The following is a 15037-nucleotide window of genomic DNA, read 5'->3' as shown; positions in this document are numbered from 1 at the left end:
GCCTGAGTAAGCCCGACATACATTGACTATTAAAGATATGATATTTTATGTAACATCAAAGTCAATATACACTTGATCAATTATTTTCAACAACTTCATTAGGGAGATTTAGAAAGATTCATGAGGATTTAGAACAAGTAATTTTCCAAAGGATTTTCGGATTTGATTGATGAAGAGGATTTGAAAAGATGAGAACAACAATATAAACAAAGTACTATTTGGTATTCTTGGAACTTAGATGGTTTTCATCTATGTTTTCATCAATGCAAGAGGGGGAGATTGTTAGCATGAATTTTGATGGTATTCCTTTGGGGGAGTATCTTAAGCATTGGAGAGTATTGACATGTTGCATTCATGACTGTATGTGTCATTGATGTAAACATAACAAGTCTATGATGACTAGCAGAGTAATAGACAAAGATCATACTTGTACGGACATAGTTTTGATGTACAAGTGAAGCATTTTTAAGAAAATGTTGTACCTTGTGTCTTAATGATGAGTTTAAATGTGTAGAGTCTAAGTCAAAGATGTACATAAGTTATAAGTGATTTGTAGATAGTAGTACAAAGACAAAGTGTATGGAAAGCGGACTCTGATGATCCTTTATATCTTCTAGCAAAGATATAATCTGGTGATGCATAGTAAGTCAGGCATTGAAGATAGTCTTATGGTGATGTTAGTGAGCACACAAGCCCTAGTATTGCAGGTGTGAATTTTTGTATATACTATGAGCTGATAGTGCTGTTGTAATTATGAATTGATTAATTATCTTATTATAATTAATTGGGAAATCCTTAAGGCTAACTCAAGGAATTATTTTGAAAATAGGGTATAAAGGAAAGGTGTTTTCCTTATTCATAATTTGTGATTTGGAATATATGTTCTATGCAAAGTGCGAAAAGGAGAAGAGAGTTTGGTGAATGCAAGTAAGTGATCCAAGGGATTATTGGATACAAGATTTTTGATTTGGTTACAAGATCAAAAGGAGTAGAAATCTCATTGAATGGACAGTGAAAGAGGAAGGAAGTACAATTCAATTCTATTATTCTGCAAGGAATAATATAGAGATCATTTGGACAGTTAGTTCATTGGTCTTTCCCTTGTAGCTATTTGGATAGTGGGTCCATCTACCTTCCACAACTCCTAACAGGTTTGGGATCTCCTAACATGGATTCAAAGTCTCCTAATAGGAACTGATATGTACTAAATGTTGTTATAGACTCCTAATAGGGTCCATCATCTAACAAGGAATATTTATATTAGCACATCATCTTATGGGTACCATCTCCACCAGGGTTTTCCCTATGATCAAGGGTTTCCCTAGCTAACATATATGGTGTTATTGTGCATGAGTATCTTGTTATGATTTCTATTATATTGCTCACATTGTTTAGTTTTTTGAAGGTTTAAAATTGTGATAATAGTTGGACAATTGATTCACACCCCCAGCTAAGCCCCCACCCTCTTAGTTATATTGGTGGACTATATATTCTAACACCTTCATAGCATGCTTATTTAGGGAACACATTGGTCATTGGGAAATTCTACATCTTTTCTATAACATTTTTGACTCCACCTCGTCAGTAGGGTTAGAGGAGGTAGTATTGGGCATCAATGGACATTTGGAAGTTCCCCTTATGGAGTTCTATATGAAAAACTCTCCCGAGAGCCTAGAGAATTCTGATGTGATTAGGCATCCAATTCTTTGCATCAAAGACGTCAACCTGTTTAGTTGCATTTGGCCTAAGATGGAGGCTAGTATCTACTTCTTGATGCACTGGAGGGGAATAGTTGAGGCTCAGGATAATAGGTGACTACATCATTACCTTCACATTTTTTACTCCTTCATTGAGCCTAGTGTATCCTTCAAGGACCTAAGAAAGATGGATTTCTCCCTTCCTAATCTAAGCAAGTCCAACAAGGAGAAGACAACATGAGTTATGGCTCCAAGGGCCATGACTGGAGATTTGAAAGAAGTTGATGACCTAATCACGATTTTTTGTAAGTTAGAGGAACTCAAATATTCCCCTATTCTCATTGGACCCTCATCTTGTATCTAGGTTTTACTTTTTTGGGCTTGTAAATATCGTTGGTTTAATCCTTTTGTAGATTGCTTTGGCCTTATAAGAAATTTTGTATATATGGTGGTATGGTAATCCTTCAGTTGTATTTTGAAATTTTAATATGGATTTTAGCTTTCACTTGGCCCTTTTTAGTTTTGGTTCCTGCTAATGTTGTTATATTTAATTTTGACTATGTATATATTTATAACTATGTAATGGAAACTACTTATTTAAACATGGTTTTCACTTGTCTTGATTTTGTTTAATTTTCTAATGATCTCAGTATATGGTAATTTGGTGAGCAACCTATAAATGAGGATTTAGAGGGGTTTTGTCTGGTTTTCTCTTCTAGTAAATTAGGGTTCAGTTCAATGTGGTTTTGACTTCTCTTTTCTCTATTTTATCATTCTAATTTTGGTTTTGACTCTATAGTTTAGGATAGCCCTTCTAAACGGGTGTGGCTTCATTTTCTCTCCCATTTATGGTTATTCTCCTTATTAAAATGTGTTGTTAGTAATTTAATCATTAGCTTCAAATTAACATCTTTATCAAGCCAGTTTTTTCCCTTGTAAATATGACTTTAACACCGATGAATCATTCCTGCATATCACAAGTATCTAAATATCAATAACCGATAGTTTAGAGCTTAGGCATATAGAGATTAAATTATTATAGATATTAGGGTGTATATGTGTTCATTATCTAAAAGTGTCAATTATCGAAGTAAAAGAATAACATATGATAAGCTTAATAATATAACCAAGCAAATCAATCTATATTGCAAAATTACATAGCCAAGCAAGATAACATATTTTTGATTTCTAACAGTACTAATGTGTTTAAATGAGCTTAAAGTTAATGGCAGTAGGTAGGAAGAGGAAGATAATTTTAATTCTTTTAACATAAAGGACATGAGGCTTTCTAAACCTACTCATCTCTACCTTTTACGAATGGCATTACCCTATGTCACTCTGTTTATTGTTGAAAAGAAGAAGGGGGCTAATCACAAATTTATTATATGTGATCAATGTCATTTAAGATGAAAGTATTCAATATAAACTGGGGTATGCCCCTTTTAAATTTGTAAAAGTGTATAGGATGAAAGTCCTAGGCAAGACTGGAGGTTTTCTTCTCCGTTCTTTCTTACCAATGCCTATTTGAATAGATATAACACTTTGTAACTTTTCCTATTTTTAACATATATAAAAATCAAATGGCTTTGGCCCTTTACCAATCAAAAATAAATTTAAAAAATTATTTAATATTTAATATTACTAATATTTATTAAACATACTTAGTTTATTTAATTAGGATTTTTAGAAATTGATTATAGTTTTAATACAATAAGGTATATTTGATTTTTTTATTTTTAAAACTAATACTAATTTAAGAAATGGTCATTTATCTATAGAAGGAAAACTTGTAAAATATTAGTAAATGGACTTTTAGGAGTATATTTTAAATGAAGATATTCATCCCATAAAGATTATCATTTAACTAAATTTAAATATGTATCTATTTGAAAAGTATAGTTAATTTTGGGTATGAACTCAAGACTTGTAACTGGTCAATACAACATATGAAACCTTTATCAATTATGATTACTTTTGAAAAATAAAAACTTGAAACCCAATTGTGAAAATTAAACTTTTATGTTTTCAAAAGAAAATGAATTATGAAAGCTGCATTTGTTATATACTTGATGTGATGTATGGTTTACTGGTGTTGGGGTTTGGGTTTGACTTAGTACGTTGACTAGTCAAGATGTTTACCAAAGGCTTTGGGGTTTTTGTTCTATGATGATGTTATGGTTTTATTTGGTCATAATATTTTATACCTGACCATGGTGATGTATTCACGTATTTCTATGATGAGTTTTGATCAATTGCTTGCTAGTGCTTTCCAGTTGCTTGTATAGGACTGAGGTGAATGGTGTAATTTTCCAAGTGTATAACCTTTGAGTTTTCTCTCAATTTCCTTTTGATGCTTTCCAATTGGTTGTATAGGACTAAGGTTTGTGATTTCTTGTTATAACCATTGAGTTTTGATTGGTTATCTTTTGATGCTTTCTAGTTGCTTGTATAAGATTGAGGTGAACATTGTGATTTATCTTTAGGTGCTTTCCAGTTGCTTGCATAGGAGTAAGGTGAATATTGTGTTTTATCAATAGCTTCTTTCTAGCTACTTGTAAAGGACTGAGGTAAAAATTGTGTTTTTATGAATAGTACTTTTCACGAGCTTAGGGTAGGTAATCTATGTGTATGTTGGGAAGTGGCTTGCAATGGAGGTTAGAGCCCTAAAGAGGTTGCCTTGGCAACCCATTGTAAATTGTTTTAATAAGTAATAACATTTTGTTAAATGAGTTTAAAATGAATTATAGGAGTCAATTTTTTTCCTTGCCCATGTCTTGAGTGCTAATATAGGCTAAGACATGAGTAGAGAGGATGTTTGGTTGCGAACTTGCCTCATTAGTATGCCTTGTCTGTACGAAAGGATACTAATGCCGCATAGAGACACTAGGGGGCTGGATTCTAGAGAAGCTTCTAGGGTAACCTTTGAGCTGGCTCACGCAATGACACTTGCCCACTTACATAACATATTTCATATGCGTCTTTGTTACCTCTAGGTTTAGATGTCTTTTGTGTCTTGGTATCTTTGAGATAGATTGCTATTAGGTTTTCCTTGACTTTGATATTGGTTATGACTTTTGGGATTGATTTCCATTTGGGACTTGAGATTATCTCCTCAACATAGTGGGAGTGGGCCATTTAGGTTCCATAAGGTTGGATAGTAGTGTTTCTTATACCATTGAGATCTAACAGTTGGATGTCATTATTGAATGTACTTGTGCAATTATTCCTTTCATTCTGATCCTTGTGTTTCTGATAGATGGTTATATTTTGTTGTATTGTATTTGATTATTAGGGATCTAATGGATGATGTATTTGATTAATGATGTATATTCTTTGAGCTTTTCATATCTTGTGACTTGTACAATGGATGATTATGCATTCTAGTTATGCCAAGTGACATCATATGTAATTGTATATTATTAGATTTGTCCTTATGGCCATTCTATGATGTGGATTTGTTATGTATCGAATTTAGTATTCTCAAGACTTGTGTGTGTGATTCAAGTCATGAGACCCTTAAGAGATGTAATTTGTTTATGCATGGTTGTATGTATGTGAGTTATTGCTTCTACTATGTTATCTCTTGTTGTTATTATCTTACAAATAATTTTTTTTTGGAAAACTTAGTGAAGCTTTAGGTTAATTTCTTTTGGGTTCCTTGGTAGGGTGTTACACTTGCAATGGAGCCCAGAGCCCTAAAGAGGCTACCTAGGTAACCTATTGTAAATTGTATTAATAAGTGATAACATTTCATTAATGGGGTTAAAATTAATTAACAAGAGTCAATATATTACCTCGTCTATGCCTTGACTGCTAGTACATGCTAGGATGGGAGCAAAGAGGATGCTCGATTGTGACCTTGCCTCATTAGTATGCCTCATCTATAAGAAAGGATACTAATGCCTCATAGAGTCACTAGGCGGGCGCTAAAGAGATCACCAAGGTAACCTTAGAGTTGACTCATGCGATGACACTTGCCTACATGGATATTAGGTTTCCTACATGTCTTTGTTGCCTTTGGCATTAGATGTTACTTGGTACCTTTGAGATAGATTGCTATCAGGATTCCTTGACCTAGATTCTTATTATGACTTTTGGATTGATATCTATTTGGGACTTGAGATTATCTCCTCACCATGGTGGGAGTGGGCCATTTAAGTTCCATGAAGTCAGTTGGTAGTGTTTCTTATACCATTGAGATTCGACACCTAAATGTCAATGCTGGATGTATCTTGTGCAGATGTTCTATTCTTTTAATCTTGTGATTATGTTCTATGGTCATATTCTAGTTTATTGTACTTTAATTATTTGAGATCCTATGAGATGTTGTATCTTATCATGATGTATTTCGTACTTATATTTGTTATTCTATGATGTGGACTTTGTTTACTTATCAAATTTAATCATATTGAAACTCATGTATGTGATTCAACATTATGGAACCCTTGAGAGATGTAATTGTTATTGTATTGCTTATGTATGTATGTCAATTATTTCTTTCCACTATGTTATCTCTTGTTTTCTTTAATCTTTCAAAAAAAAAAAAAGCAAACTTAGTGACATTATAGGTTAATTTCTCTTGGGTTCCCTAGTGGGGCGTTACAATTTGGCACCTATGGAACTTAGAAATGCTTGTGGGAGCTCAACAATGCTTGTGGTTTTTGTTGACGCTTGACAGTGTGGCTTGCAGGATAGAGTTCTTGCAGATTTTCTCGGCCAACTTGGCATATTTAATGCATGTGATTGTGATGTGGAGCGATCGTGGGAGTTTGTGTGGACCTATTTAGGTCTTGGTTATTTTTCCTATATGTATTTAATGGGTGTTGTAAGCCTTCTAAGGAATTTGGTATTTAATATTTGTTGTAGGCTGACTTGTGGCTTAATTATGCATTTAATGTAAGAGTTTATTTAATTTGTAACTTGCTAGGTTGACTTGTGGCTTAGTTAGGTATAAGTAGAGGGGTCTTGAATGATAATTCATTCAACATGGAGTAGTTGAGAGGAGCGAAGTGTAGCTGAGCTAGTAGCTAAGTGTAGCTTAGGAAACAAGGAGATTGCTTGGTGGCTTGCGAGCACAAGTTTAGATCTTGCCAGAGTTTTCTACCAAAGTATTGTTGTATTACAAATTTGGACTAGCTAGGGTTTTTGGGTTGGATTTTGAGGGACCTTGCAGAACTATTACTTGCTTTGTATTTGGCTATAATTGGGAAGGCCTTACAGCTTGACACATTGCATGTAATCAGTTGTTTTATGAATAAAGAGTTGAGTTTGGTACCACATCTTATATTTTGTGTTGTGTTTCTGATGTGTCATTATGAATGCTTTCATGTGATGGATGCTTTTATTTGCTACTATTGAGTTGTTTATCAGTTAAATGAGAGGTTGAAAATGGTGTTTGTTTGGTTGATTATTGATTCAACCCCCCTCTTAGTAATGTAGTCACTTAGGACTAACATTGACAAGACAAACCAAATAATATTTTTTGATGATGCAAGATTGCCCTTACATCTAGGATGCCCCTGCACCATAATGTTTGATATAAACACTAAAGATATTCAAATCCACAAAAGGCAGTTAGACTTTGTCTCAAATTTAGAAGGAAAGTCTAACAATTACTTCAACAAGAAAATCCTCTACTTAGGCCTTGCAATCTCTTTTATTAACGAAGACCTTTCAACTAATTAGTTTATATTGATCCTACATAAGACAAAAGATAAGGATGACACCATTATCATGTATAAAATGATACATAAGGCTCAAGACCTCTTTAACATTTGGGCCCCTTCCCATAAAATCCTCCTCTATCTCTTCCTCGATGAGAACTTTACTATAATTTTGATCTTTTCAACTTAGACTTTAGACTAACATCCATTCCACCCACTTTCTAAATAATTTTATCTTAAAAATATAATATAAGTATATTAATTAATAACATACTCATCCTCTAAAATAAGTCAACTAATCCATAAACCTGTAAAGAACGGCCCATAATAAGCTTGGTAGATATGCATGTAGATTATCAATGGAGGTCACATTACATGGATCGTCAGCAAGATTATCCACCTTTCCTAGGGCCCCAAACAGCCAAAACACGTGATCTTGCCATTATCCTCATTGCGTAATAGGGGGGCATGGGGGTGGGGGTGTTCTTCTTCCGTCTTTTTTCCTCTTTTCCATAATGGATGGCATTACATTCCTAGGTAGAGATGCCCTCCAATAATGACTGTCTGTTCTTATAATGGAACAAAGCATCTGTCCTTAGCAACCATCCATTCAATACCACCAACCTCATCCAACCAATTTGCATGCAAATCCCCTCGTCCACGTTGCACCCCCAAGTTATTTTAACGAATTATGTTTTGCCAGGAATATTTACGATTTGATTTGATCCAGGAAGAAAAAACCGAGGAGTTTTCGATCTCCGGCAGGTGGATCTGGGATAGGTATAATTAGAGCACTGACTGAATCTGAATCAATGCCTCCCTCCACATCACCTTTTGGATAAGCTTCCCCAATTTGAGTACACGTAGGAATGAAGTGGCTCAAAATACCAGTTTTTAAAAAGTTTTTTGAGTCACTAACACGTTTGATAAACCTGGTCCAAGGTTAATTCATGTCTGGATCTCATAATTTTTAAATTCTGGGAAACCCACGACTTATTCGGCGGTGAAATCAAACTAGACTGAAACCGCGTAGACAACCGCGTAGCTTCTTGATTGGAGAAGGGTGAACGGATCTCAATTATATATATTTAGAAGGATTAAAAAATGTTATTTGGACTGGACTTGCGAGTTCTTTCTATGTTTTACAGGTGGTTCTGCGTAAGCTTTTCCGATGTGAAAATGGGTAATTATTGGCTATGGAATGGCGTGGGATTTTGTCATGGACTCAACTTTTTCAACTGGAATCTCGGAAAATGAACCAAGGAGATTATTCTCTTAATTTGTTTTCTTTGTTTTAAAAAAAATCAAACTTTTATAAAACGGTGTGATTGGAAGTGGCGCCCGGGCAAGGGCAAGGGCAAGGGCAACCAGGGCAAGGGCAATGGCTACAAGGATTTTGACGTCAAGTTTTGGGAATTAACAAGATTTAAGAAATTGTTGGAGTCCGGAGCTTTATAAGGGGCCGGATGGTAGAGGGAAATTTCATCCTTGTATTCCTCGTTGCGTTTGATACGTGAGCTTGTTATGATTGCAGTTCTGTGAGCTTTACTGTTGTTCGGTGGTTCTCTTTGCTTTCTGGTTTGGTTTTGCAGCCAACATTTGTTTTCGTTATTAGGTAGTGTTATGTTCGATTTCTGTTTTGTCCTTGAATTTCTAGATTTTCGCATTTGGGTTTTTCATAGTTCTTACAGTCATGGTGTTGTTCTCATGATTTGCAGGTGAAAATGGCGAATAATGGAGATTTCAGCTTCGCCAACGGCGGGTTGTTACCGAAGGGATTGGCTAAAATCCAAACCAGTTATGATCATGGGAGCAAGAGGCAGAATGGGATCTGCCATGATGATAGTGCTCCTCCTGTGAAAGCTCAGACTCTGGATGAGCTTCATTCGTTGCAGAAGAAACGGTCTGCCCCCACTACTCCTATCGAGGGAGCTCAGGGTGCTTTCCAGATCATGTCCGAGGAAGAAAGGAAAAAACAGCAGTTGCAATCCATCAGGTATTATTATTTTGCATGTGGTATTGTTTTTATTGTGGTAAGAGACGGAAGTTAAGGTTAATTATTATGTGTCGTGAGTAGAGTGGAACCTAAGACCTCTCAATTTACTTGTAGGCTCTTGCCTTTTGCATTTGGTATTGTTATTTTGCATTTTATTACTGCATTTTTGGGTCCCCTGTAAAAGCTTTAAAACTCAGTAATGGCGTCCGTGTGGAGTTGTGTGCAGTGCCTCGCTGGCGTCGCTGGTGAGGGAAACAGGTCCCAAAGTTGTACGCGGAGATCCGAGCAAAAGAGTCGAGGCTGCCAAGCCCACTGTAGAAACTCCAGTGGTCGTACCCTCCTCGGCCAGCCTTGCAACCAGTGATAGTTCATTAAAGTTCACACATATTCTTTACAATCTGTCTCCAGCTGGTTGGCAATTCTTTCCTTTTTGAGAGCTTTTTCACTTAGTTGTACAGCGGAATTGAAGGTTTTCAAGTTAGTTTCTTCATGGTTTTTGAAATATGTATGTGGTTTATATTGCAGAGCTGTATGAGCAGGCTGTTAAATATGAAAAAGGATCTTTCATTACTTCAAATGGGGCACTGGCCACCCTATCAGGGGCTAAAACTGGACGAGCCCCGAGAGATAAACGCGTGGTGAAGGATGAGAACACTGAGAATGAGCTGTGGTGGGGAAAGTGAGTTTCTCATTATCTCTGCCTTTCTATTATTAGTATACAAGAGTTTGTCGATGATGAAGTTGCAGTCGAGTTCTTACTACATATCATCTGTCTTGTCATGTTTTGCAGAGGATCTCCAAATATAGAGATGGACGAGCATACGTTCTTGGTAAATCGAGAAAGGGCAGTGGACTATCTAAACTCTCTAGAGAAGGTGGGCAAACACTTTGCATTCATTGAGTGTGACATTTTAGTGATTTGAATTGGGTCGGGCTTAATATTTGTTCTGCTGGTGGAATGAATGGCAGGTATTTGTGAATGACCAGTTTCTGAACTGGGACCCAGAGCATCGAATCAAAGTCAGAATTGTCTCGGCTCGGGCGTACCACGCTCTCTTCATGCATAACATGTAAGCATCGCCTTGACGTATCTAGTTGACACTTTCGATCCACTGTAGCAACATAAAATGATTACTTTTTCTTCCTTTTGCTTGTAGACCACCTAGGTCTTATACATGTATACCTAGGTCTTATACATGTAAACTTACATAAATAGACTCTGTTTTAATGAAAGTTAAAAACAGAACAGTTCTACTAATTGAGTTTATGCTCCTCCCATATAATCATCTATTGTTCAGTTCTCTGATATGCCCGGTAACTGCAATTCTTCATACTTTTCATTGCTTGAAACTGCTTAAAATAAATCTTCCCTCTGGAGCCCGTGTGTGTAGATTTATGTGAAGCAGGGGATCATGGGGTTTGGTTGAGATTGAGATTAATGACATTGGGGGTCAATTGGGGATCATGTAGTTTAAATGAAAATGGAGATTTATGACTTCTGGGTCAACTGGGAAATATGGGGTACAGGTGCATCCGGCCTACACCAGAAGAACTGGAGCAGTTTGGCACTCCGGACTTCACAATATACAACGCTGGGCAATTTCCTTGCAACCGGTACACTCATTACATGACATCTTCCACCAGCATAGATCTGAATCTACGCAGAAGAGAAATGGTCATTTTGGGTACTCAATATGCAGGAGAGATGAAGAAGGGCCTGTTCGGTGTTATGCATTATCTCATGCCAAAGAAACAAGTGCTTTCCCTCCATTCGGGCTGTAACATGGGCAAAGATGGGGATGTCGCCCTCTTCTTTGGATTATCAGGTACTTTTGTCTTATGAGATTTTGTTTTTTAGGTGCCTGCCATAAACAAAACAAAATTAGTCTACCTAGTCCAACGTTAACTCCCCCAGGTTTATTTCCATGTATTTTGACAGGGACAGGCAAGACCACTTTGTCCACGGATCATAACAGGTACCTGATAGGAGATGATGAGCACTGCTGGAGTGAAAATGGAGTCTCTAACATAGAAGGTGGATGTTATGCGAAATGCATTGATCTTTCAAGGGAAAAGGAGCCTGACATTTGGAATGCCATCAAGTTTGGCACTGGTATGCTCTTTGAAACACCTGTTTTTACTCCGCGATTTTACATGTCTGAAAACACAACATTTTTAGTTCTAATGAAAATTCCGAAACGGAATTTTTTTAGGAATATTCATTATAACTCAAAAATTCATATGATTCGGACATGGCCAAACATGTTTTGAGTTCAATACTCTGGCTGTCTTCCATATTCATATGTCAAATGATTGTGATGATGCAGTGCTGGAAAACGTTGTATTTGATGAACATACAAGAGAAGTGGATTATTCCGACAAGTCTGTGACAGGTATTGATCCTTGGCCACCGGTCTCATCTTTATGATTAGTCTACAAGAAAATGCAGATACTCTGTCTGTTTAGTCCCATCTATATGATTTATTCTTTAGCAAGTGCTCAGACTGTGTGATGTAAAAAGATTTAAGTTGGTTTTCTGTGTGTATGCAGAGAATACGAGGGCGGCCTATCCCATCGAGTACATTCCTAACGCTAGAATCCCGTGCGTGGGCCCACATCCTAGAAACGTGATTTTGCTAGCTTGTGATGCATTCGGGGTTCTGCCTCCAGTCAGCAAACTGAGCCTCGCCCAGACTATGTACCATTTTATCAGCGGATACACAGCTCTGGTCCGTACTGAACCAAAAACATCTCTCTATTGAAATGAAATGACATATTTTAATAACCTCATAAAAGATTTTAATAACCTCTACTAGACTAAGGCAGCCAATGGGACCCACACATAACATCCACTCTCAAAATAGGAGAAAATTAATCTAGCGGTAAAATTTTGGTTATTTCGTTTTCTCTGTCCATGAATTTTGAATTTTGATAATCAGGGTCGCCGTTCTCTTCAACTGATTCTCCTCAAATAAGTAGTTCAAGTCTCTTTTTTCTAAAGCCCTATTTGGTTGCCGGAAGATGAGGGCCAAAACCGGGTTATCAAGGTTAAAACCAGGGTTTGCAGAAAACCATGGGCGTTTGGTTGGTTAAAATTATAACTTGGTTTTCAATTTCATCTTCCAATTTTGGTCAAACATTGGAAGATGTTTCTTCCAATAAAAAGGTGGAATTTGAAATTAAAATCAGGTTTTGAATTTTATGACAGTTCTTTTAATAATATTGTGGGGTTCATGGTATATTCATCTTCCTGTGTCAACCAAATGGACCCTTGTCTTTCCAAACTACAAAATCAGGTTTTCAAAAATCTGGTTATAAGATAACTTGGTTATGCAACAAATTCATCTTGCCCAACCAAACGGAGCCTAAGATTCTCCTCAAATAAGTAGTTCAAGTCTCTTTTCTCTAAGATCTCTACATAACCAGATTAAGAGTGGATATATTGTCTTTAAAATTTAGTCTGGCTCTGCAACTTAACATGATTATGCTAACTGCAATGTGGCATTATAGGTGGCAGGCACGGAGGAGGGAATAAAGGAGCCACAAGCCACCTTCTCTGCATGTTTTGGTGCAGCTTTCATAATGATGCATCCCACGCGCTATGCTGCTATGCTTGCCAACAAAATGGAGAAACATGGAACCACGGGTTGGCTTGTTAACACAGGCTGGTCCGGAGGCAGGTACAGTCCCCATTGTATTTTTAGAGATCTTTAGAGATCTGATTTTTTTTGGACTTTTGGTGCATTCTCTCTGAAGAATAGCGAGCCCCTTTATATAACCAAGTTTTTGTTGTTGAACTTAACTTTCAAAGCATTTATCCCTAAAATTAAGAATGAGGGACTTTTTTTTCAAAGGTGTGGGTAGACTACTGTAACTTTATTAATTAACTAAATAATATTTTATAAAGCTCAAGAAATTTATTGAAAAACATAAAGTTTTCCTCAATTCAATCGTCAAAACAGTCAGTTGTATTGTGAAATCTATGTTTTGAACAGATTGATGTTACTTGCACCTCCTCTAACCCAATGTTATTCTATCTGCAGGTATGGTGTTGGGAAAAGAATAAAGCTGGCTTACACAAGGAAGATTATCGATGCAATTCACTCGGGGTCTCTTTTGAAAGCCAATTTCAGCAAGACCAGTGTTTTTGGCCTGGAAACCCCAGATGCAGTTGAGGGCGTTCCTTCTGACATTCTCAGCCCTGAGAACACGGTATGTGATATGATATGCACAACCTTTTACCTCCATTCTTTCCTTTACAATTTGGGAAATTCTCATTTTGGTATTTGTTGTTGTTGCAGTGGCCGGACAAAGAGGGATACAGGGAAGCCTTACTGAAGCTTGCCGGTCTGTTCAAAAACAATTTTGCCAATTTTGCTAATTATAAAATAGGCAATGACAACAAGCTGGCAGAAGAGATTCAGGCAGCAGGTCCTCAGATCTAGTCTTTCTGTAAATAGCGGAATATTAGGACTCAAAGTAGGGCAAGAATTTTCAATTTATTAGAAGATTAGGGAGAATACACATCTTGCAGCTTTACCAACCTCCAAAGTTATGGGAGATTGGTATTTAAATAACTTGAAATTGGCATGAATGAGCAATGTCAACTATAGTTAGAGTAATTTATAGAGTTAGGGATCCGAGTGTAATTGAAGCAAAAGATCATTGACATCAATCATAATTTACTACTATTTTAATTTGCATGTTGGTAGCAGGCCCCATTATTTGCTGCTGAGTCAGTTTTTTGTATTCCCAATTCATGGTATCAGACGAACCAAATGATGAAATATTGTTTGTATATCAAAAAGGGTTTGAACATTCTCCAAGGTACCGTTTCTGTCATTATAGAATGATTATCAAGGATCATGGTTTTGTATTTTGGAAGACACGAAATATGTAAAACAAATCTCTGTATTTGAAAAGCTTTGAAATTGATCAAGGTGACGTGGGAATGTTAATGACCCGATTCCATTATTTTCATATATGGCGTACCGCCTGGGCCTACCCCAGATTTTTATTATTCTTTCGAGGCCCAAAAAGTCTGTTAATGTTTCAGTATGGCTCGTGCTTGGCAATCATGCTTGTCTACATCGCAAAAAGTAGTATTGTATGCCCATTGGATTTAATGCGAAAAATGGTATATAGAATATTTGATGAGATGGTGAAAGGCATAGCCAAGGATATAATGTCTGAATCAAACATTTATTGGGAAAAATCCCAATCTTGTCCCACTTGACTCTTAAGGGAGTTCCCTATGTTTGTTGAATTGAACCCCATGCTTTTACCTGTTCGCTTTGATTGTTCCTTTTTGCATCATTTTGTTTTATTTTTCTTTTGTTTTAAAATAATATACTTTAACTTCATATAGCGAATTATAATAAGTTAAATAAAGTAGTATAAAACTTGGCCTAGTGGTGGAGAACTTGTACTCTTGAAAGAGAGGTCACAAGTTCAAATCTCACCGGGGGGTAGGGTATGTACGCCTCGTTTGTAGTGCCAAGCACCTCTCGAAAAAGAGTACGAGGTAGTCCCCTATCATTGTCACCATATGTAAACCCAAAAATTATGGTCGTAGACCATAAAACCACCTTTCTTTTTTCCTTTCCTAAACCTAAGTCTTCTTAGATTACTGAAAAAACATCTTAGATTACTCTAAAAAAACCACCATATATTAAGGAGAT

The 15037-nt window shown here is 36.5% G+C and overlaps 1 protein-coding gene across 1 annotated transcript; it reads left to right on the top strand.

Moving 5' to 3' along the window:
- Positions 1-8844: 8844 nt before the first annotated feature.
- On the top strand, positions 8845-14059 carry PCK1 (phosphoenolpyruvate carboxykinase 1). Its single transcript, XM_089807655.1, has 13 exons — positions 8845-8975; positions 9079-9356; positions 9583-9767; positions 9882-10035; positions 10147-10231; positions 10326-10426; positions 10884-11182; positions 11296-11469; positions 11684-11749; positions 11907-12085; positions 12867-13036; positions 13400-13568; positions 13658-14059. Exons 2-13 carry the CDS (start codon positions 9085-9087, stop codon positions 13799-13801), a joined length of 1998 nt encoding a protein of 665 aa, XP_089663781.1. The 5' UTR covers positions 8845-8975; positions 9079-9084; the 3' UTR covers positions 13802-14059.
- The last annotated feature ends 978 nt before the right edge of the window (positions 14060-15037 follow it).

Source organism: Cupressus sempervirens, chromosome 10, assembly GCF_028749045.1.
Source record: "Cupressus sempervirens isolate cs-2001-9-10 chromosome 10, ASM2874904v1, whole genome shotgun sequence".
Lineage (NCBI taxonomy): Eukaryota > Viridiplantae > Streptophyta > Pinopsida > Cupressales > Cupressaceae > Cupressus > Cupressus sempervirens.
This window is presented reverse-complemented; position numbering and strand designations above follow the sequence as displayed.